The sequence below is a fragment of the Argopecten irradians genome, chromosome 8 (assembly GCF_041381155.1).
Source record: "Argopecten irradians isolate NY chromosome 8, Ai_NY, whole genome shotgun sequence".
In the NCBI taxonomy this organism is placed as follows: Eukaryota; Metazoa; Mollusca; class Bivalvia; order Pectinida; family Pectinidae; genus Argopecten; species Argopecten irradians.
In genome coordinates this window covers 22,415,140-22,439,582 of record NC_091141.1, presented here as the reverse complement: position 1 = coordinate 22,439,582, position 24,443 = coordinate 22,415,140, and the positions used below count along the sequence as shown (strand labels likewise).

General features: G+C 34.1%; 1 protein-coding gene across 1 annotated transcript; it reads left to right on the top strand.

Annotated features, from left to right (window-relative positions):
* The first annotated feature begins 984 nt into the window (after positions 1 to 984).
* Positions 985 to 20,505, top strand: LOC138329689 (cysteine-rich venom protein ophanin-like). The gene is made up of 9 exons (XM_069276940.1): positions 985 to 1,138; positions 9,549 to 9,638; positions 10,244 to 10,423; positions 13,011 to 13,159; positions 15,157 to 15,242; positions 16,456 to 16,514; positions 16,974 to 17,081; positions 18,066 to 18,185; positions 20,271 to 20,505. The coding sequence occupies exons 1-9, from the start codon at positions 1,087 to 1,089 to the stop codon at positions 20,360 to 20,362; spliced, it is 936 nt and encodes a 311-aa protein (XP_069133041.1). The 5' UTR covers positions 985 to 1,086; the 3' UTR covers positions 20,363 to 20,505.
* The last annotated feature ends 3,938 nt before the right edge of the window (positions 20,506 to 24,443 follow it).

Here is a 24,443-nt window from a genome sequence, read left to right as displayed (position 1 = left end):
TAAAGAGGTTTCTTAAAATTGTTTAGAATTTCTTGAGAATTTCTTTAACTTTCCACTTGAAGACATTGCAGCTTAAAAACAATGACAACAATGACTTGATTCCTTGTCTTCAATATCATACGGTGATTATTATTATAGGTTCAATATTCAATAAGCCTCCCTGCCTCCTTTGACATTATATTAAGTTATTGACAAATGAGCGTGACAAACACTGATTTCCTTTGGCATACCACAGGTTTAGCATCATGTAATTTTCAGCCTCTTTTTATCGCATAAATTTCGTTAAATGATTTACCTCTGTAATTTTGAATACAGGTCGACAATGTCATTCATTTGACACAGCATTAATATTCCAGGAATGCTACAAGACAAATTTCAAATCCCTGTGCCTCTTGGTTTTTGAGAAGAAGTAATTAAAATGCATGCTATGGTCACTGAACAAGCATAATTTACAAAACTTTGTTTCACATGTTATATATCCGATACAGGGAATCTGGGTCTCTCATTTAACTGTATTAGGTCACTTCGGGTACAATGTACAGTCGTCATGTTTCGTCCGTCGTCGTCTGCCGTCCGCTGTGCATTAACTTTTCACATTTTGTAACAAAATAAACAATCACCGCGTTCCCCATGTCATGTTTTGTGGCAATGGGAATCCTGAAAAATAACACAAACATCAAATATAAGGAGTCACTTAATAAATAATATAAATTAACATAGACATTGAAATACACATACAAATAGTGAGATTACAAGTAACGCGATTAATAGTCATACGATAATTCTCTATATACTGGTCCTGCCATACTCCCTCTCGCCCTTTCTGGCCTGCCACACCCAACGTTCTGTTGTTATAACAATGGTTTCCATAGATGAAGGAAACAAACTATGAGACATCGTCTGATAAAAGCTTTTTATGTAATAGAAATTAATAATCCATACTTAATGTCGACTAAATGTAGACATGCGCAGACGGTTCGCGGCTGATAAGAGTTCTTTTCATCAGAAATGATATTGAATGAATTGAAGTACATGTATCCCTTTAACAAGAAGTGTTGTCCGACTTGGTGTTCAAACTAAAAGAAAATGTGGTCGGCCCAAGTTTTTACCTGGACAGTTGTCATCATTGCTACCACAGGTGAGTGTGACGTCGTCTCAGCTTCCTTTTTTAAGGATGCTACGCTAATAACATACAATCACGTTTTTTCTTTAATTAAAAAAAGTGTGATGTGGGCGATTGCAGATAGGAATACATAGCCTGACTACACCATGAAAACAGAACCAAAATATGGTTTGTCTTCATCTGATTATAGATTTATTCTACAACTTACTGTTCTTTAGTGAACAGTCGGGCAAGGATGGCTAAAGTCGGTAAAAATGGTGTGAATGTATCCAGTATAATTTCTTATGAAATGGAAAAATAAAAATCTCTCGTCAAAATCTGTCTGCGTACGAAGAAATTAATTTAAAGTATGGGAATTCTAAAACGTCCTCCCGGCTCACTATGTCCGTGGTTACATTTCCACACAGCCTCACTTTCATTGCTTTCAACTTTTCTTTACTTTGATGGTCAGAACTGGGAAACTAAGCAGAACTTGACCGTCGTATTAATATGCGAGAACTTTTGGAAGGCCAATGAACGCATTTAGACTGGTTTTCTTTGCCCGACTATTCACTTTAAAACGACAATACCTCGTAATGAAGACATTTGTTTCCTATGTGTTTGTGTTTATGCCCTATAAACAGACAGAACCATTTAAGTATATGCCAGGTTTCAGGAATAGAAGATAGTCAGAGTACCTAGATAAAAGCCACCGACCTACGCTCATTACCTGACAACCCAGAGGTTGACGGTTGTCTAGTGGTAGTGTGTCGGGATATCTTAACCGACGTGATCCCATTTGAGATTATTGAAGGAGAAATTACATAGACGTAAAATTATAATCGTTATTCAAATTATAGAGATATATAGGAGTACAAGTGTGTTTTACCCGATTTTTATGTGTAATGATTACCATGTGTTTGTTTTTTCGCTCGTTTTTCGTTTGTGCTTTGTTTTTGATCTAATCCATTAATTTGAGTAGTATGGGCCTGTTATATAGGCTAAACCTAACCTGTTGACGGATATTGATGGCGTTGTTTGTATATGTTTACTCAAATTTTGTATAAAATTTCCTGGTGCAAACGACTTGTATGCACGAAATAAAGCAGCATATGCAGTTTACTTTGATAGCCAGAATAGGTTTAGTACGGCGGCGTATTAGGGCCACTACAAAATTTTATTTATCTTGTACGTACAAGTTATTATCTTGTACGTACAAGTTAGTATCTTGTACGTACAAGATAGTATCTTGTACGTACAAGTTAGTATCTTGTACGTACAAGATAGTATCTTGTACGTACAAGTTAGTATCTTGTACGTACAACTTAGTATCTTGTACGTACAAGATAGTATCTTGTACGTACAACTTAGTATCTTGTACGTACAAGATAGTATCTTGTACGTACAAGATAGTATCTTGTACGTACAAGTTAGTATCTTGTACGTACAAGATACTATCTTGTACGTACAAGATACTAACTTGTACGTACAAGATACTATCTTGTACGTACAAGATACTATCTTGTACGTACAAGATACTAAGTTGTACGTACAAGATACTATCTTGTACGTACAACTTAGTATCTTGTACGTACAAGATAGTATCTTGTACGTACAACTTAGTATCTTGTACGTACAAGATAGTATCTTGTACGTACAAGATAGTATCTTGTTCGTACAAGTTAGTATCTTGTTCGTACAACTTAGTATCTTGTACGTACAAGTTATTATCTTGTACGTACAACTTAGTATCTTGTACGTACAAGTTAGTATCTTGTACGTACAAGATAGTATCTTGTACGTACAACTTAGTATCTTGTACGTACAAGTTACTATCTTGTACGTACAACTTATAGTATCTTGTACGTACAAGATAATATCTTGTACGTACAAGATAGTATCTTGAACATACAAGTTGAGTTGAACTGCTGTTCATCACCGCAGAATTGAGTCACCCGCCTGATATTTTTCGTAATTAAAGATAGTCGGTCTACTTTACATTGCTTCAAGCACGATCACAGGTTTATTAACTTATTTGACAATATTAAAAATATGAATATATATTAATGAGAACAATATCTTTTTCACAATCGTAATTTGAAATTGCCGGATTATGAGTTGAAACTGTATAGTCACTTGCATTATTTTGAAACTGACACTGTATAGTTCCTTTCGAGAAAACTGTATAGTCGCTTGTTTTATAGATAAGATATATTTAGTGATAAAACGGATATGATACATCTCCGATGAATGATAAGTTTGATCTATTAAACAAATTCGTAATTTTCTTCAGTAATAAAAGTTAAATACTTCACAATGGTGCCATTATTTTAAATGTTTGAGCATTTATTTTACTTCAGAATAGTAGTATTGAAAATAATTAACTGCCTCCGAAAAAAATCCTAGGCATTATGCCCTAATTCGAATAAGTTACTGATTGCAAAGACAACAAAAGCAAAACAAAATATTTCATATGTGTTTTTGTGTTTATTAGACATATATACACACATCAATTATTGTCCAAATGATGATCATAGTAAATACTCTGTTATAAACATTTACATATAAGTGTTCGGAAACTTATCACAGCATTACAACTCCACAACCTATATATTCTTTTCTCCCTTTGGCTTAAACAAAGTTTACGTAATATACGTATAGCATGCGATGCCATTGTGAGAGTAAACCAGCCAAAGCCTTTAATACCGAGAGTTTCAACATTAAGATACTAAGTTGTACGTACAAGATACTAAGTTGTACGTACAAGATACTATATCTTGTACGTACAAGATACTATCTTGTACGTACAAGATACTATCTTGTACGTACAAGATACTGTCTTGTACGTACAAGATACTGTCTTGTACGTACAAGATACTAACTTGTACGTACAAGATACTAAGTTGTACGTACAAGATACTAAGTTGTACGTACAAGATACTAACTTGTACGTACAAGATACTAACTTGTACGTACAAGATACTATCTTGTACGTACAAGATACTAACTTGTACGTACAAGATACTATCTTGTACGTACAAGATACTAACTTGTACGTACAAGATACTAAGTTGTACGTACAAGATACTAAGTTGTACGTACAAGATACTAAGTTGTACGTACAAGATACTAACTTGTACGTACAAGATACTAAGTTGTACGTACAAGATACTAACTTGTACGTACAAGATACTAACTTGTACGTACAAGATACTATCTTGTACGTACAAGATACTAACTTGTACGTACAAGATACTAAGTTGTACGTACAAGATACTAAGTTGTACGTACAAGATACTAAGTTGTACGTACAAGATACTAACTTGTACGTACAAGATACTATCTTGTACGTACAAGATACTAACTTGTACGTACAAGATAATAACTTGTACGTACAAGATAAATAAAAGTTTGTAGTGGCCCTAATACGCCGCCGTAGGTTTAGTATAAAACGTGACTAATACAATATTATATATTGAAGTTTGAAAGTTGTTGTATTGAACTGTCAAAGACAATGCAGGTCTATGTGCCCAGAATCGTAATTTGAAAAAGAAGAAAAAAAAAAAAAAAAAAAAAAAAACCCACTTCCGGTAGTAGGTATGAGGAAATCAGAGATATGACTCACATCTTGTTATACCATTCGCAGCAACATTAATGTTATAATAATTTATTATGTATGCGATCTAATCGGGAGCCTTCGTCACTTTCCATAAATGAAACCGTCGGGCCGTACATACTTGGATTTCAGCTTCGTTCCAGTCTAGATTTTTCGAGTTATTTGAAAAAAAAAAAAAACAAGTCTTGAACGCACGTACTAACCCTGGAGCATCGAAGATGGAACGAGTACGATGATAGACAGCAAATGGTCATAGGGTTTGCCGATAATTGTAGAAGTAACTGTCGCGAAATAAAGTTTTAGTACAGTAAATTAATTAATGTCGTAATCTGGTATCAGAACCAGAGGAAATTAAAAATAACTTTGTCTTGCAGTTATCTTAGTAAAATCTTTTTTTTTTTTTTTTTTTTTTTTTTTTGAAATATCAGAGATGTCATAAGATAAATATTTAATACTGAAGTGTCAAAATATTCAATAGATAATGAGGTCCTAATCTGGGGCTAAAATCAGAGGAAACTCAAGAATACAAGATAAATGCCAGAGAACAACGTACTGTTACTATCATAATTGTCAAAAATATTGACTTTATGTCTCATTAATACCTAAATAGTTCCCTCACTATAGTTCACTGAAACATATCCAGTATGTTCATTATTTTTTATTCAACTATAAATATATTGTGCTAGGTACACTACATACTTCAATATTGGAAATACTTAACTTATCTAAATGTCATAAATCAAAATGACTTGTTGAAAGAGTCCAGATAAATTGGTTTATTGATCTTATTTTTAAATTTATCGCCCGTAAGTAAAATCATTTTAAGCATTTCGGGTATTTAATCAAATTTGATAACGATTGAGTCCCGCTATTGTACTGTCCATTCACTAAAACCAAGAACCGATCCACGGCACGAATTATCCGGATTGACAACAAATGGAAACGTTTCATCTCTGATTGTATTCAGCGTTGCCAGTAGTTCTCAAATAATACAGCATGGTCAAAATAAGTAAATAAATCCACTGACAGTATAGAGAAAAGAAGGTTATCTTTTTGTCAGCTAGATCAAAGTCATGATTTCAAAAGTAATGATGAAACAAGAGAAGTGCTTTGTAAATAGTGTAGTAGTATAGTGATTTACTCATAACACATTACATAACTGTCGGAATTTTAGACCCATGCAATGATGATTTAATACATAAAAGTGTTACTCATCAAGTTCGCAATATTTAACTAGAATAATATACAGTGTATTTATTTCTATTTTAAAGACCTTTTATATGGCAAGCCAAGTTACTTTTTATTCTTTTATTCCGATATCGGAATTGAATTTCCGATATCGGAAATTCATTTCCGATATCGGAATTAGAATTCTCGATATCGGAAATTCTAATTCTGATATCGGAATTAGAACAAAAATTCTTGATATCAGAAATTCTAATTCTGATATCGTAAATTCTAATTCCGATACCGATATGGGAAATTCAATTTCCGACATCGGAAATTCAATTCCCGATATCGGAAATTCTCTCTACTCATTATTTGCATTGCAGATTATATTTCATTTCCGATATCGGAAATTGAATTCTCGATATCGGAAATTGAAATACCGATATCGGAAATAGAATTACCCATATCAGAATTTGTTTTCTTATTTCCGATATGGGAATTAGAATTTCCGATATCGAAATTAGAATTTCTGATATTGGAATTAGAATTTCCGATATCAAAAATTAATATGAATTCCCGATATCGGAAATTAATTTCTCGATATCGGAAATTGAATTCCCGATATCGGAAATTAGAATTTCTGATATCGGAAATTAGAATTCCCGATATCGGAAATTGGAATAAAAAGTAACTTGGCTTGCCTTACTTTTAATATGTTCAAATACTTGCACCTATCCAGTTTCTTTACACATCACAAGTGCATAGCATTCAAAGGTTTTGTAGAAAATGTACTAATCTCCACCCCTACCAACAACAAAAGCCATTCGTTCCGTAATATATACACAGTTTTCTTAGTTACCGTAAAGTCGGTTATTTTTGAGGGATGATATTTTTCCAATCTCGTGGGTCATCACACTGGTCGCGAAGTTTTCTAATTATGGATTCAAATCGAAAATATTTTAAACCGCGAAAATAACTGGCTATTCTGTATTAGTATGACATGAATTGGTTCAACAAAAACGACAAAAGCAACAAACACCATGACCACCAACACCGTCCACCACCAGCAAAAACAACATCAGTCATAGGTTAAGCGCGATAGTGTATCTATACCAAATAAAAACTAACATGGCATAGTAAAATGATGTTTGAAGTAAAATTTAATTAATTTATTGTTATGATGAATAGAGATTGAAATAAATCAGAAATATTTTAAAAAATTGACTATAAAACAATGTCTTTCGGAATGTATTTGACCACATGAAAATCGATATTCATTCGGAAAAATGAACCGTCAAGATATAAAATAAAATGAAATTATTGGGACTCGGATATATTTGCTTGTGTCATTCTGAGCAAAAATAAAACAATGATTAGTACAAAATATTTACTTTCAACTAAATACCCGGTAAGACCTAATGCAGTTTACTCAAGGCGATCCCGGTATCTCAACCAGGGTGATATTCTGACTCGCCATGTCTGTAGCCTCCATTGCAGGCGACTAGAATATTTAAAACATCTCTTTTGTCCTAAACAACAGCCTGCTTCTTTCTGTCACCTCCTCACTTTTAACATTGTGTTGAGCATGTACCACTTGAGTTTCTGTCGCTTTCCAGACTGGCGAATAATGTATAGTAGTCCTGGTGATAATCTTTATGGGGGTAGCGCTCTGTTATCTCAATCATCTCTGAAATCTTACAATCAATGATTTAGAAGAGTTTAAAACTGTCTTCAGGGGTGAATGAGAAAAGCATTTAATCAGGCAATGCATTTTCTCCCATACTTCACAGGGATATCCCGTGGTTGCTAGGGAAAAGATAACTCTTTCTCTTACCCCAGACAGAGATATCCACAGTTTTACAGGTGTGAGATTTTTCTATCTCACCCTAGGGTAAAGATAAGCTACACGAGAGCTTCGCATGTGCTCAACATTGGTATGACGTCATGACAACAGTATCGTGACATCGCGGTAATAGCATTATAACGTCACGAGAGTTCAATGAAATGACGTCACAAAGACGACGAAGACGATGATTCATTGAGGTGACGTGATCCTCACTTGCATATGGAAGTGAAATATTTTTGCCGTCAACCCTCGGCAAGCCTCGGGTTGACCAGCCAAAATCTTTCACTCGGATTGAGATATCCCTGTCCACTTGACAGACCCATGTAAGATTCTATTAATCTCAACCTCCGTGAAAGATTTTGGCTGTCAACCCTCGGCAAGCCTCGGGTTGACCGGCCAAAATCTTTCACTCGGGGGTTGAGATATCCCTGTCCACTTCACAGACTCATGTAAGATTCTATTAGTCTATGTGAATTACAACGATTAAGAATATCTCAGTCTTATACATTAAAAACTTTTTTACAATCTGATCCAATTAGTAATTGGAGGGTCCATTAGATTAAAAGGGCAACGAGTGTAAAACTGGTCTGAGAAAAATTTGATTCAACCTTCCAATGGCGTCATATCTAGTACAAACTACTCTAAACTATATCCCCATCTGGTTTACAGGTCTTGTTAATGGAGGTTGTCACGGAAAGTTTAAGGCTATCCCTGGTCACTCCGCATGTTTAAACAAATCCCCAAAAGTCAGCGTATCCGGTAAGTATGACGCCATTCGTGGCATATTAATATCTGTTCGTTATAAATGCCACTACTAAAGTTTTTACTTGACAAACATGCATGCACTTGCTGTCAAAAGATATTGTTTTTATCTCTTTTTGGTTAAAATTCAGAGTCGCTAGAAAAATGTTATGGACAATATCAGTGTATCATTGTACAGCTTTTCATTAATTTTAGAGTTCTTTATTTTGTGTTGTTTTATCGTGCTCTTAAGGCCTAGATATTACTATTGATTTGTGATGATAAATTTTGAGAAGCATTTTCCGGGGCTTGAGCCTAAGTCATCGTTTCTTCAAAATACGTGTAAAATATCTGTAATATCATATTACTAACAATTTCTAATATCACTTTATCAAACATTTCTGTCTGTGTTTCTAAATGTACAGCGATAGGCCACATCCCAGAAAGTTAATTCAAAACTGAAGCGGCGTAAAACTAGGTTAAAATGTAAACAATGTCAAAATGTATTCTCACGCTGGTCAGAGGTCAGCGCGCGTGACCAAGCATCTTCATTGGGAAATGAAGTGATCGGAGTTTACTAGTTTCATTGAGGCGGAGCGAAGTGAAAATGTAAATATTTGCATATGGAAGTGAAATATTTTTGCCGTCAACCCTCGGCAAGCCTCGGGTTGACCAGCCAAAATCTTTCACTCGGATTGAGATATCCCTGTCCACTTGACAGACCCATGTAAGATTCTATTAATCTCAACCTCCGTGAAAGATTTTGGCTGTCAACCCTCGGCAAGCCTCGGGTTGACCGGCCAAAACCTTTCACTCGGGGGTTGAGATATCCCTGTCCACTTCACAGACTCATGTAAGATTCTATTAGTCTATGTGAAATACAACGATTAAGAATATCTCAGTCTTATACATTAAACACTTTTTTACAATCTGATCCAATTAGTAATTGGAGGGTCCATTAGATTAAAAGGGCAACGAGTGTAAAACTGGTCTGAGAAAAATTTGATTCAACCTCCCAATGGCGTCATATCTAGTACAAACTACTCTAAACTATATCCCCATCTGGTTTACAGGTCTAGCTAATGGAGGTTGTCACGGAAAGTTTAAGGCTATTCCTGGTCACTCCGCATGTTTAAACAAATCCCCAAAAGTCAGCGTATCCGGTAAGTATGACGCCATTCGTGGCATATTAATATCTGCTCGTTATAAATGCCAGTACTAAAGTTTTTACTTGACAAACATGCATGCACTTGCTGTCAAAAGATATTGTTTTTATCTCTTTTTGGTTAAAATTCAGAGTCGCTAGAAAAATGTTATGGACAATATCAGTGTATCATTGTACAGCTTTCATTAATTTTAGAGTTCTTTATTTTGTGTTGTTTTATCGTGCTCTTAACGCCTAGATATTACTATTGATTTGTGATGATAAATTTTGAGAAGCCTTAGATGTGCCTTCCCTAACGATGTCAAACTAAAGTGCCAGTAGGTTTGTCATAACACGAGCGTTCAAGGTAATGTAATCAATATTGTTTGAATCGGCAAAAATGGAAGCATTTCAAGAAGACCGTTTCTTTTGTTCTTAATGATAGTAGTTATTAAGGAGAAGCATGCAAACGTAAAATTCCATGTAGTTACGTGTCTTTACTCACAATTTTTATTAGTTAAGAAGCAGAAGCTTCGCTAATCCTACTAATGCTTCAAAAGCACGTCACATGAATCTATGAATCACATTTTATACTTTTAACGTATTATTTGTTTACGTTACAAGGGATTTCTGCATCTGAGAAGACCGAGATCACTCGTCTACACAACACGTACAGACAAAAAGTCAAGAACGCCCTCTATATGCATAAGGTCACGTGGGACGACGAAGTTGCCATGGTTGCGAAGAAATGGGCGGAGAATTGTAACCTCAACCATGATCAAATTTCCGCACGGTTTATACCAGGTAAAGTCTATAAGTATAAACGAAGGAAAATATCATGAAAAGCAATTAGAAAACTAATTTGATGCTTGGAAACCACATATTTGATATAAGGCCAAACTAATATTTGTTTCAATTGTGTATTTTTTTGTACTAATCTCCACAGATCCACACCCATTCGGAAGAAATTGCGAAGTATCACTTTACTCCGACATTGGATATTTGCGGGCATATAAATTTTCCACCCTTTTGACTTTGTCCTAGCTGAATATGATGTTTTGAGTAGTCAAAATGTAACAAACCGTATTAAATCAATGATACCGTCTAATGTTGTTTCCTTTCCTTTTTGTCGCTTTGATAGTAAATGCCAGCACAATATAGAAATCACTAACGTTACTTTGTAAAATTTGGCAAACAATCGAGTCATCCTGTTGACATTGACCCCTAGAACAATCTAATGAATAATGTACCTGACCTTATCTGAATTTAGTTCAATTTCACTCGCAACGAGCATTATCATGTTCGTTGTGTAGAAATGTTCGTTGTGTAGAAATGTTCGTTGTGTAGAGCTGTTCGTTGTGTAGAAATGTTTGTTGTGTAGAAATGTTCGTTGTGTAGAAATGTTCGTTGTGTAGAAATGTTTGTTGTGTAGAAATGTTCGTTGTGTAGAAATGTTCGTTGTGTAGAAATGTTTGTTGTGTAGAAATGTTCGTTGTGTAGAAATGTTGGTTGTGTAGAAATGTTTTGTTAGTGTGTGTGAATGTTTGTTGTGTAGAAAATGTTGTTGTTGTTGTAGAAATGTTTTATAGTCCATAAATAAACATCTATTAGGTTAATCGCTTACTAAGAAAGATGTGTCATACGTTCTTCAAAATACTTTTCATATTATTGAGAGGCTGAAACAACATTTCTATTTTGAGTATATTAGATGTTATTAGTCCCTTGCCGGTGAAACAGGAGGGGAATATAGTGTTTGTTCCCGTCTGTCTGTCTATCTGGTTGTCCGTCCGTCTGTCTGTCCGGATTTCATTTCCAGACGATAACTTGAGGAAAAATGAACTTCCATCGCAATGACTTTCATCATACTTCACACAATGGTAGCATATGAGAAAATACAGTTTGGGAATGGATTTGGGGTCAAAAGGTAAACTACAAAGCTCACTGTTACTAAAAATAGACTTTTTCATAAAATATTAATTTCCAGACAATAACTTGAGAAAACATCAACGTAATTTGATCAAACTTCACACAATGGTAGCATAAGAAAAAATATAGCTTGGGATTGAAAATGGGGTCAAAAGGTCAACTACAAAGGTAAACCTTACTAAAAATAGATTGTTTCACAAATCCTTTTAGTTTTCGGAAACGGAATTTGTTCAAACTTCATACAAAGGTAACATATGGGATACTATAGCTTGGGATTGGATTTGGGGTCAAAAGATCAACTACACATGTCACTGCTACTAAAATAGATTATTTCATAAAATATTAGTATCAATGCATTGTGTTGAAAATTTACGCAATTGTAGAATATGGGAAAAGACAGCTTTGGATTGAATTGTAGTCAAAATGATCAACTACATAGGTCACTACTACTAAAGATAGATTGTTTTAACATTTTTCGTTTCCAGACGATATCTAATGAAAAAGTCAACAAATTTTAATCAAGCTTCACACAATGGTAGCACATGACAAATAACAGATTGGAATTGAATTTGGGGTCAAAATATCAACTACAAAGGTCACTGTTACTGAAAATAGATTGTTTCACAAAATATTAGTTTCTTAGCGACAACTTGAGTAAACACCAACGTATTTTGCTCAAACTTCACACAATGGTAGCATATGAGAAAATACAGCTTGGGATTGAATTTGGGATTAAAAGCTCAACTACAAAGCTCACTGTTACTAAAAATAGATTGTTTGAAATTTTTCGTTTCCAGACGAGAACTTGAGAAAACATCAACAGAAATGGTTCAAACTTCGTACAATGGTAACATAGGAGAAAACTTAGCCTTGGATTTGAATTGGGGTCAAAAGGTCACTGTTACTAAAAATAGTTTGTTTCACAAATTTTCGTTTCCAGACGTTAACTTTAGACAGAATTTGTTCAAACATCATACAATGATAGCATAACTAAGCAACATGAACAATTAATTAGAAAAATGATGGCAGGGGACGTGTGTTGAAACACTTACTGTAATCTTGTATTTTATGACGATTTTCCCCTATAAGTGTTGTTTCTAAAAGCTAACAAAACACGAAACTCCAAGAATCAGCTTCATAAAACTTTATCTGAAGTAATTAATTGTTGAAATTATAATATACATTAATAAACATATTAGCACATTGGAATTATTACTTATAATATATTACTTATTTGTAGATTTTAATTACTAATTAATATAACTTTTATTTATTTCTTATGATTATTACAGTGGATTAAGTTTCTTAGAAAAGCACAGTTCCTTTAGTTTGACACCTATACGTTTGATATTGATTTGATTCCTATTTATTCCCAAAATATTAAAATAGTATTTCGCTATGTTGCTTGTAACCTTGAATTTATTTTAAGTTTCTGAATTATCTGGCTGAAACATATATATTACAGGGCGGTTTTCTGTGGGACAAAACATAGCGATGGGTGCCGCCAATAGCAAGCGGAACTGGACGTCAATAGTGGATCTATGGTACAATGAGAAGTCTAGTTTTACTTACGGGGGATCAAACCAACTGGGTCAAGTTGGCCATTATACCCAGGTAAGGGTACTACTATAAAATACCAACGTATGAATGTATTCATTAAGATACAAATAGAATTATTTTTGTTGCTGTAAACCAGCTTATTTTGGCGTGCGATTAAATTTCGTTTGTTTTACGTACAGTACAGCAAAAATACATTCCGTATTTGCATGTTGCAGAGTTAGCTCCTTTGTGAGTAGGTATCGATTGTTACGTCATTATTTTGTGAGCGCGATTCACGTCGTTTTCTCTGAAAAGTATGGCGTTACGGTCGAAAACACATGACGTCACAATCAGTACCTACTTGCAAGAACAGATAACTCTGTAATATGCAAATACAGAGTATGCCAAGTAGAAGCGTAAACATTATTTGTTTTGCAAATTTATATTGAAACAGGTATATATACTACTGGTAGGAAACCAGTTCTCGCCGAGTACCAGTACTCGCCATCGCATATGTACTTGTATGATCACAGACGAATTTTGAAACAATTTTTTTGTGGAAATCAGCATGGTAGTGTCTTCTATCAGAAGAAGGCTTTACTGACGAAATTTGTGTAGAAATCGTACAGATACAGATGCAATGGCTGGACTTGGCGAGAACTGGTCGCCTGCCAGTAGTCCTTTAAGGATTAAAGGCAATATTTGATTACAAAAAACAGCGGGGGGGGGGAACTCATGTAATATTGATACAAACGACCGATCGCATCTTGATTGACAACTGTTTACTTTTTAATGGGCGCTACAGTAATAAAGCATTCAATGCTATTTGCCTGCGTCCCATAAAGAATGTATTGATCAGCCTTAGTTATATTGTAGATACTGAACTATTCTTGTTTCTTGATTCAAACTTGAGAAGGCATTATACTTTGTCTATCAATCATTAACGTTATTACGACGACGTAAACTCTATCTATAGTGTCTTATGTCAGGATTATATGTGTTGGATTTTGTTATTTACTTTTGTTATAATCATGTGTGACCGCAAAATTGAGCTTTCCGTGAGTTACGTATGGCTGAATTACATAAAAAAAACCCATTAAGGTTTCAAATAAAACTAGATCATCTACATAACGCAAAAATCAAGATTTACGCAACTTTGCACTTTTTGTTGACAGGTTTCTTAATACCGAGCACAATCTGTGACATATAGCGATAGGATATGGCTTCATTGCTCAATTTTATACACCAAAATTACTTGCAATGTGATGCTACCCAAAATGGTACACTTTTAATAAATATGAAGCAGAACTTTCAGTTTACAATCTAATTTAACACTAATCGTCCTGAACAAAGAATGACGTCCTTGACAGTAACTGTTTTATATGCCATATTCTTTCCTGTTGCTTATTATCTCTATTAAAACAAGAAAATAATGAAATTGTGAAACAATCCGGGAAACGAAGTCATGCGACAACCCTAAAACACCATAAATTTTAAGACAAAGAAACAAATTGCTGAATGGGATATTTCTGACAGATATGTGACTTATTTGACCGAGTATGATTCAAAGTTGTCGTCTTTGTATAAATATTTGCACTGTTGACAAGTAAACAAATCCTGTAATTAAAACTGAAGGAATCTAACGGAGAAGTCTGGTTTCAAGCTCACGTTAGAATTATTTTCCCAAAGTGTACCTATTTGAATAGCGTAACGTAAGTGATTTCTGTTTCTTTCAGGCCTGTAGGGATTATACAAACACATCTAAATGCGCAGTGGATATAGGTTTTACATCAGTGAAATTCTGCATTAAAAAGAAAACAAAAGGATGAAAATATGACATAGATCACAAAATGCGCTTAATTCACAAGGGACAGAATTAGATTAAATACTGTTAAAACTTTGACGTGTAAAATCTCAAGGTTTCACGTGTCGAATTAGGTTATATTTTAATAAACATCACATTTAATCCGCTAAATGACAAAATCTGCTAAATTAAAAAAATACAGAGGTAGATAAATACTGTTAAAAACGTTATCGTGTTATAATGTAATCAGCAATATATCCTGTTTCAGCTGGTGTGGGCGGACACGTATCTCGTAGGATGTGGCTTTGCCCTATGTGGTAACACCCCTTTTTACGTCTGTGACTACGGACCAAGGTAAAATATAGTTTCATGCTGACCCTTTAATTCTTATTTTACTAAAAAAAGTCCAGAAACAAATAAGTTCGCCTTCGTGATTTCTGGGGTTCAGTTTTCTTTCCTCTTCTCAATATTCATCCAGTACATGCCACTAAGTTTGATTTATTTATAAAATAATGTTTGGACCCATATTTACCTAGGCCGTGTTCTTTTATATAATTTGTTTGGTTGGAGCTAGTTGTTTGTTTATAAGTTAATGACAGATCTTGTGATTTTTCAATTGTTTTCAGACGAGCCTTGGTGACGGACTTATAGGCTCGTCTCCAATTCTGCAGGATTGTCAGGATTTCTACTTTGAGATCATTAATTTTTCCAAACGATCCAATGAGTCCAACCTATAAACGAAAACAGCGCTATATACGTTGAACGCTTTCTCTTCCGTACCACCTGGTTCAAGTATGCTTGTTTTATTCCGTATTGATCGACATATAGAAAGAACGCGAATGGTAGATTGGGTCATCAGATATTCTGTTGCTAACCAAGTCATGTCTGTACCATCTATATGTATAAGCTAGATATTAAATTGTTTTCTCTTTGTTATTCTACTTACTTAACCAACCCAGACAACAAGCTTGCACAAAGAAACACTCAGGCAATCACAAATATGTATTTTACACATAACTCTGATAAGAGATTAATCAAATAGAGTGTTCTACTTAAGAGACGGCACAGATTATGCTTATCTGGACCATTTTCGGGTCAAATATGTTGATCTGAATATTCGTTATTTCAATTTTCTTGAGTAAAGTAACATTGAATGCTAGTCAACCTGTACCTGAAGTACTAGATTGTGAATATGAAATACAAGCTATATTACTGTAGGTGTCGGAATGTATGTAGTTAGTGTGATTATGTTTCGTCTTTTATATACATATGTATTAAAAATGGAAAAAATAAACAATTCTAAAAAAATAATATTTGAACTTGGATTCGCATACACTTAATAACACTGGCATCATACTACAACACAGAACTTTAGCTAGCTTATAATAAAGTACCTTTAACTTGTGTAATTCACCAAAACATTCAAATACCCCTTTACAAATCTCAGAGACAATTAAAGTATTCTGAGATTCTACAAATGCATGCATGAATCGCAATACGAAATGAAGGACGCTTTTACAAAATGTCTGGAATTATTGTAAGTAATGATTTTTTTTGTTTTAAATAGCGGAAATATTGGACAACATGACAGACCATACCAATCCGGGACATCTACCGGACTCTTGGGTGAGAGGACACTTCAGCAGATATTTTCGTCTGATTGAGTCCTGTTTGTCACTTTACCTTCGCGTACACAATTTTTCGCGTTTTCTTTATTTCCAGCATACATTCGCGATCAAGGTCCGTTACTGACCACATTGCATTTATATATTACGCTTTATACAATCGCGAAACATGTGAATTTCCATTGAAGTTCTCTCGCTCCCGAAAATACACAAACATTTCATTTCGCGATAAGTGGTTTACAGTTATATACTCAGATGCTGTGGTATTTCATTTAAATAGTCACCAAAAACACACACAGTGACGGATCAAACACATATAAGGACATGTATGTAAATGATTATGACTCCAAGATCCATGGTTAACGGGCTTTATGAATTTTTATTACTAGCCTCCTTCCCAGATGTCATTAGATTGCTGAGGGATTTCTTCTGGGCCTATATTGTTTGTGTTTTACATTAGATTGCGGAGGAATTTCCTGCTATGGTGACAGAAAACTAACTCAGTCATGCACATGTGCATGTGACTCTAAACTCTTACCCGCATTTACGGGAGGAAACACGTGTCAACGTAAGTAAGAATTCAGTTCTTTCTACCATAGTAATCTCCTTTAATCTGCCATTGTCAAGCTGAATCTTTAATACCTTTAAGAAGATGAACATAGGGTGACAAACAATTTATATAAAATATGAAATGATTTTTTATCTCTCATATCTACGGGGTTACTGCTTGATCCCATGTGATACTGTCTGAGGCTACCCATACAATACAACCTCATGACATCACTGCGTCAACAAAATTACTGTATTCTCGAATAATTCAACTTTGCTTGTTACGCGCATTTTCATTGGCTTAAATTTTTTACTTTATCAGCCCATAAAGTAAAAAATGGCGTCGCCGTTTGTAACGTTACTTCTGATTGGTTGAGATGACGGCGTAATGATTTCATACACGAAAGAGTCCCAAAATGAATTTTGAATATTGAAGAGATTAATGAATTGAATTATAATGATTAATTTGAATAATTTTTTTATGTTATGGAGATATAACATAAAAATCTGAGTGTACTCTCATCACATATATTTCGCGGTTTATCTAGAGTACACTCAGATTTTTGTGTTATATCTCCATAACAAAAAAATCTATTCAAGTTAATCCTTAATTAGATTTTAATGTTATTTCTTGTTTCGGAAATTAGGCTAGTTTCACTATAACTAAAACGCAAATTCCCGAATTTTTCATGTATGAAGCATTGACTTGAAATATATCATATTTGTATAATTGTAGTAGAAAGTTTTGGTATGAGAGAAAAAAAATTCTATGTGAGTATGAACGATAGGGATATACTACCATCAAAAATTATTGTAAAACCATCGGCAAGCCCGTATTTTGTGACCCTCTGGTAGAATATCCCTATCCTCCATTTTCACATATAAGAGTCTTATTGTGAAACTCATGCCAAAATTACTAACATCACATGCATTTGCACTAGTCGCTTAACTTTTGTTATAAGTATTAGATATTTATATTTAATGTTTTGTTTTGTTATCGAAGTCAACTGCGGCGTCAAAGATGTATCCACCACGTGCGGCCCTAGTGGTACCTATAAACAGACAGACTGCGCCAAGATCTTTGTGACGTTCTACTGTCCACACATGTGTAAAACGTGTCCATGTAAGTAACACGCGAGTAAACGTGTGGTACATGTGATAATCGTTAAGGTGTCCTCAGTGATATAAGGAAAATAACTTAAACCGTTGTATATAACAATTATGAAATACATATACCGGTACAAGTTCTATGACATCGTCCGTGGCCTACAGTTGATTGTACAACGCTACACTTCACTTATCATGCGTGATAGGCAGTGTTCTCACTTACGGTTTTTTTCTATTGGTCCTAAGGACCGACTGGCTCTAAAAGTTACTGGTCCTGACTGAAACTTATTGGTCTTTACAAAATTACCTTGTAGTTTATATTTTAATTCACAAGCAAGTATATTAATAGTTTTACTAACAAAATATTTCCGCATATCCGGATTAGTATCTTGCGCTCTCAACAAAGTTGACTGAAAACCAGCATATTACGAAACTTGTTTTGTACAGTTTGATCTTCAACCATTCTACAACTCAACTGCTACATTTTTGTTTAATATATCCTCTATCTGGACCAATAATTGCCGGTCAAAGGACCAGGTACATGGAAAAAGTTGTCTGCCCGACTCTAAAGTTGCCGGTTACGGGCAGACGGACAGGCGTGCAATCAGTCGTGGATCTCCAATGATGACTCTATTATTGAAATGGAATTTTACTAAGTGAATGATAGACGTTGAGTGATTGACGACCACGTCTTAATACATCGATTCCAACCGATATTAGTGGCTAACGGAAGATACTGGACATTTTCTTAACACATGTTCACACATATATTTATTTGAAACACCAGAAATTCAAGTGCAAAAGATAAGATAATGTCTTTATATAGAAAGTTTTAAGAGAACATATCAAATACTGACGCGGTTGATTGATCTTACCAACACTTATTGAAAAGATAATCAGAAAGAAACATCTACAGAAAGGTCAAACAAATATCATAATTTAAGAAGATCGAGTTTTTCGGTCACCTGCCCTAAACGGTTAGAATCAACTCTAGTCATGTATTCCGTCCGTCGTTGTGCAATGTACGTTAATAGCCGTCCTCCGTTCGCTAATGTATGTATGTAACAACGTATATTTCACCGTTTATTTTTCGGAGCACCCGCCTATATGATGGTACAACGAAGTCAGATACACTCCACAAGGGATTACTGGGTTTAGTGTCTATGGCATCCAACAACCAACTCTACCAACACAAACTAACTGCAATTTATATACAAACATGCACATGCAACCATACAAAGAGAACAATTAATTTAACTATTACCATATACACCCAGCCCCCCAAGAATGCACTAACACTTATCGTTGTCTAATGGTGGAGGAAAACCACAAGGAAAAACTTCCTCCGTAAACTTTTCATTCAAACGACGTCTGATCTTGGGACTGTAGTATGTCGGATTGAAGGCTACCAAGTTTGTTCAAATGAATGACCATGGCTTTCATTCAAGGTCATAGTGGTCAAATAGGCTAAAATCTTTATACGACTTCATGTCAATAACAAGGAGGCCTAGAGTTTGTTTAAATAAATGAGCTTGACCTCCTTTCAAGGCTACAGGGGTCAAATTGACTAACATGTTTAAACAAATTCTAAATATTCTGGGATGAAGAATTACATATGTCAAAAAATAAAATCTTCCTTTTAACTTTTCTATTTGAAAGGACTGAAGCTGACAGATATTGAGCATGTATCATGCTGGATAAAGCACTTTCAGACTTGTTTATTTGAATGACATTGATCCACTTTCAAGGTCAAAGTGATCAAATATATCAGAAAGGAATAATTTCTATTAAAGATGTTTTAGAATACAGTTTCTTTTTGTTTTGTCAAATTTGTTTTCCACTACTATATACTGTACTTCTAACGTGTTGTATTGTACTAATTTTCAAGATGACCGTTAAGGCTCATGGTCCTTATCATGTTCTATTTACTATGTTCATCATTACTGATGATTTACTCATATTTAAATTAACGTCGTTAATGATGGACATCAATTAGAATATCTATATTTTGTCCTATTATGGAAGTGCGTGTGTACTAGGATATATCAAGTTTCTAATTGTTTCTAGTTTGTTAATTGATGTTAATTTTATTTCGTTTCAGATGCTGACCCGTCGTATTCAAAGGCAGCTGGGTATATCACATCTCATTGGTTCTTGTCATTAATTTGTTTGATTTCTATAAAGGTAGTTTAAGAGAAATTAGAAACAAATGATGAAAAATGACGATCATCCGTTCGAGTGTTTTTTCTTATTTTATAAGGGGTCAATTATAAATTGATAACATTAGTATTTTGTATGGTTAATGTAAACATTGGTTTTAATAAAGATATTTGCGATATCGGTGTCACTATTTTTTGTTAAGATACCTTACCTCTTGAGCGAGGTGTGCTGTTCGTTATCTTGGGCAGCTTCAGTGAGATGACACTATGAAATGGACAATACGATATCAGAAGATGTACTGTTTGGTATCTTTAGCAGCTGATATATCCATCCCTATACCATGTCATGTCAAAAATGAAGGCTCAGTGTGCGACAATTTCTTTTAAAGAAGAGAGGGTAGTTTGGTCCATTGATGTACATAAAAAAATCGATTGATCCGTATCACGATACATTTCATTGGCTTTGGAGCTGGGCATAGTTTATTTGTAATCTTTAAAAGAGTCTCTATAGACATGTGATTTGGCAGTTGAAACGTCTTCAGATTTCCTTTGACATAGAGCAGGGTAAGATATAACGACGTCGATAGCAACATTTGGAGTATCCTTCCGAGAAACAAATCTAAAACTTACTCGTTTCCGATTCCGTCTTGGCATATTACAAATTTATATAATTAGTTCCCTTGCGGGTAAGTATCGATAGTTACGTCATTATTTTGCGAGCCAATTCACGTCATTTTCACCGAAACGTATGACGTTACGCTCGCAAACACATGACGTCGCAATCAATACCTACCCGCAATGGCAGATAACTCAGTAATAAGCAAATATGGAATAGAGAGACATTGCTATCACGCGGAATCAGTTGAAACTGATGATAAATTAGATTGCGGAAATCGATTAGAGAGCAGACAACGTATAGGCTGAAGGTAATATTACCAAGGATCTATGATATTTAACAGGGAACGATTACAATTCTGGGATTAATTATTTAACTTTAACATAAACTTTATCGTATCTCTTAAAGGCCGATTAAGAGATGGAAATTATATTACCAACGATCCTTAAATATACTTTTCTGGAATTAATTATTTCCATTTTAACAATAATCGTGTCTCTTACAGTTATTTAGGTGTACGAAACCACACGACTTAAACAGAACAAACACAGTTCATCTACAATCAAAGGAACGGGATGACAACATCAAATTGCTAACGCAGACAATTTAGGTGCGAATTTAATAACTACGTGTCTATGATAAATGTTCCTTTCGACCACTTACGTCATTCACTACAAAAATGATAGATGGAAGTGTTAAAGTAAGTAAAAGATAGACATATAAAAAATCTGTAAATACATTAATTCTTATTCTTATGCAAGTACGTACTCAAATCTTGATCTTCACTCCAATTACTGAGAACGAACATTTTTGTGCATGCAATTAATTATTTGGTGGCGTTTTGATTTTTTGAAGGGAATCTAAAATGCCTTTTTTTAACATAGAAGTAAAAATACATAACAAAAAAAAACCAAAAAAAAACCCCAATCAGTTTATCATTATGAATGTATAAAAAAAAACAAACAAAAAAAACCCAATTAGTTTATCATTATAAATGTATAAGGGTCAAAGAAGTAATAACAACAGGATTTTCAAGGTGACACGGAACCCAATCAAAAGTAAGTCGGATACGAATTATTTCAAATAGTAAATATGGGACAAGGAAGTAATTCCAACTGTGTGGACAAAAAAAGTTTCGAGGCTATCTGCCCCTTTATCAAAACATACAAAACGAACACGATTACATAATAGGATATGAACAGTAATGCGGGACAAAATAGACAAATATTTAACTATATACAGCACATTGGAGCGCAATTTACCCTTCGGCAAATGGCTGCCGAAGGCCGGATCTACCAAAATGTTATGAATTTATATATATAATTTTTTTTTTAAATCTCTACAACAATTGTTAAAATTACAATGGCGGTCTTTATGTAGTAATTTATAACTGTAAAAGTCAGTTATAATAGCTGACAAAAACAGCGAAAATAAATCAAATCGAAAATGAGTTTGGCCACATTATATTTTGATGACGGGCAATGCCTCAAATCTTTTTGTAACGAAGAAGTAATTACTTTAAAAAGCACACACAATTATATTTTGTTATTGTCTCATTACATTTGGTAAGAAATCGAATCATAACTGATAAATAATTTTTAAACTTCGTTTCTATATAAAACAGTAGATCCAGCTTCGCCTACCGAAACAATTTTCGCGATGTCATACATGTTTATTGATTATGGCGTCATAACAACATGTTGCGTCACACTATTGTTGCTCCATATATATGCTCTGACTGAACATGCACTTGTAAAGTTATGTGATAAATTCTATTTTGCAGCCAGTGTTAGGACCAATGTTTCTTGTTAAAATCATTAATTAAGTACAAAACACTCAACACAGTAATTAAGTTCATTATGCAATAGGGGCATAATGATAAATGGTTGAACGTAGCGAAACATTTTAAAGCCAAGCTATTAAACATATCACCATTATGAATGTGTTTTTGTCTGTGTTCTGCGTAAAGAAGAAATTTACATAGCTGATATTTATCTTTTTATCTATTAACATAATTATTATATTTATAACTCCTTCGAATTTATACGATGCAAGTTTTTATTTTCAATGAAGAATTGTTAATGGATGACTATGTTATATACTATCGTGTAAGCTGAGCTACATTAAGACCTAGAATACTGACAAGGAAAAACGGACCCACAAAGTGGATATCCCTGAACGATACCAGACTTAATACCGACAGAGTCCTCATAAAATATGTTATATGAAATATTACATATTTGGTCACTCAAAAATCTTTTTGGTTCTAAACAAAACTTAGGAAAAAGGAAAAGATACATAATGAAAATAATGCTAAAGGACTTTTACCAAGTGACCTCTGATGTAATGTCATTGGCTAATGGTCAGATGAATTCTGTCTTATTTTGAATAACTTTTGCATTTTTTTTCATATTAACTATAAATATGTGAAAATATGACCAGGCAGGAACGTGAAGCCTTTTACCAAGACCATTTAGCTTTTGACCATTAGCTTCTTTAAGAATTCACAAAAATCAATCTAACTAATTAAGAGTAAAACATTATGATTATTTATTACGTAACCTATAACAGGAGTATCTTATATTTCTTCCATACTTTCAAACAGGGATAACCCGTAGGTTTAGGGGAAATACAACTCTATTTACGGAAGATAGGGGAAATGGCCAAAATAGTAGTATCATTGAAAAATTCTGACCCTGCTCAATAACCATTGCTCTCAGTATACACTGCCCTCCAAAAGTTCTGTTACAACTCTATTAATTCTTAAAATTAATTTTGACAAAATTATCGGGGATAGAATTTTTTTCATTTGTTTTAAATGATGTTAAGGGAGATAATGCTACTTTGGTGTTTTAACACAAATAAGTTTCCTTATATAATGTATATTTTGACCGGGTTGGGTGCTCTTTGTCTTTGGTAGTATCCTCTTGTGACGACATTGTGTGAAATAAACACTTGTTCTGTGTAACATCAGGAGACATAACATAATAATGTCATATTCTGTGAAAAAAGACAATCGCTGCAATGTTGTGTCAAACCATGATAAAATCTCATGCTTTACTCCACCTTATACTCAGAGTCAGTTATCCAGGAATATCAGTTTTCAGCAATCTATTGTTTATGAAGATAGTTGTACGATTGTCTCACAACATAAATATAATTATATGAATATTAATCAATTAACTCTTGTCTGCGAAATCATCACGCACCTCGTTTGTGTCAGCCACTCTGAGCCGACGTTATAATTGTCGACGTCATATTTTTATATTATGAGATGATAAAATAATTGTTAAACCGATCAAAGTGGTCGTTACAAGCAATATTTCATTATTTCGTCATCGCATCACTAAATTAATAATATAAACAGATAAATATATTGAGACATAAATAATTTCTTTGCATGTCATATTTTATTGTACGATAATTCGAGTTTCGTTTTATCTTTACTTATGTCTTTTCATCCCATTATTATGCCATATTAGCATTATAATGTTGAAAT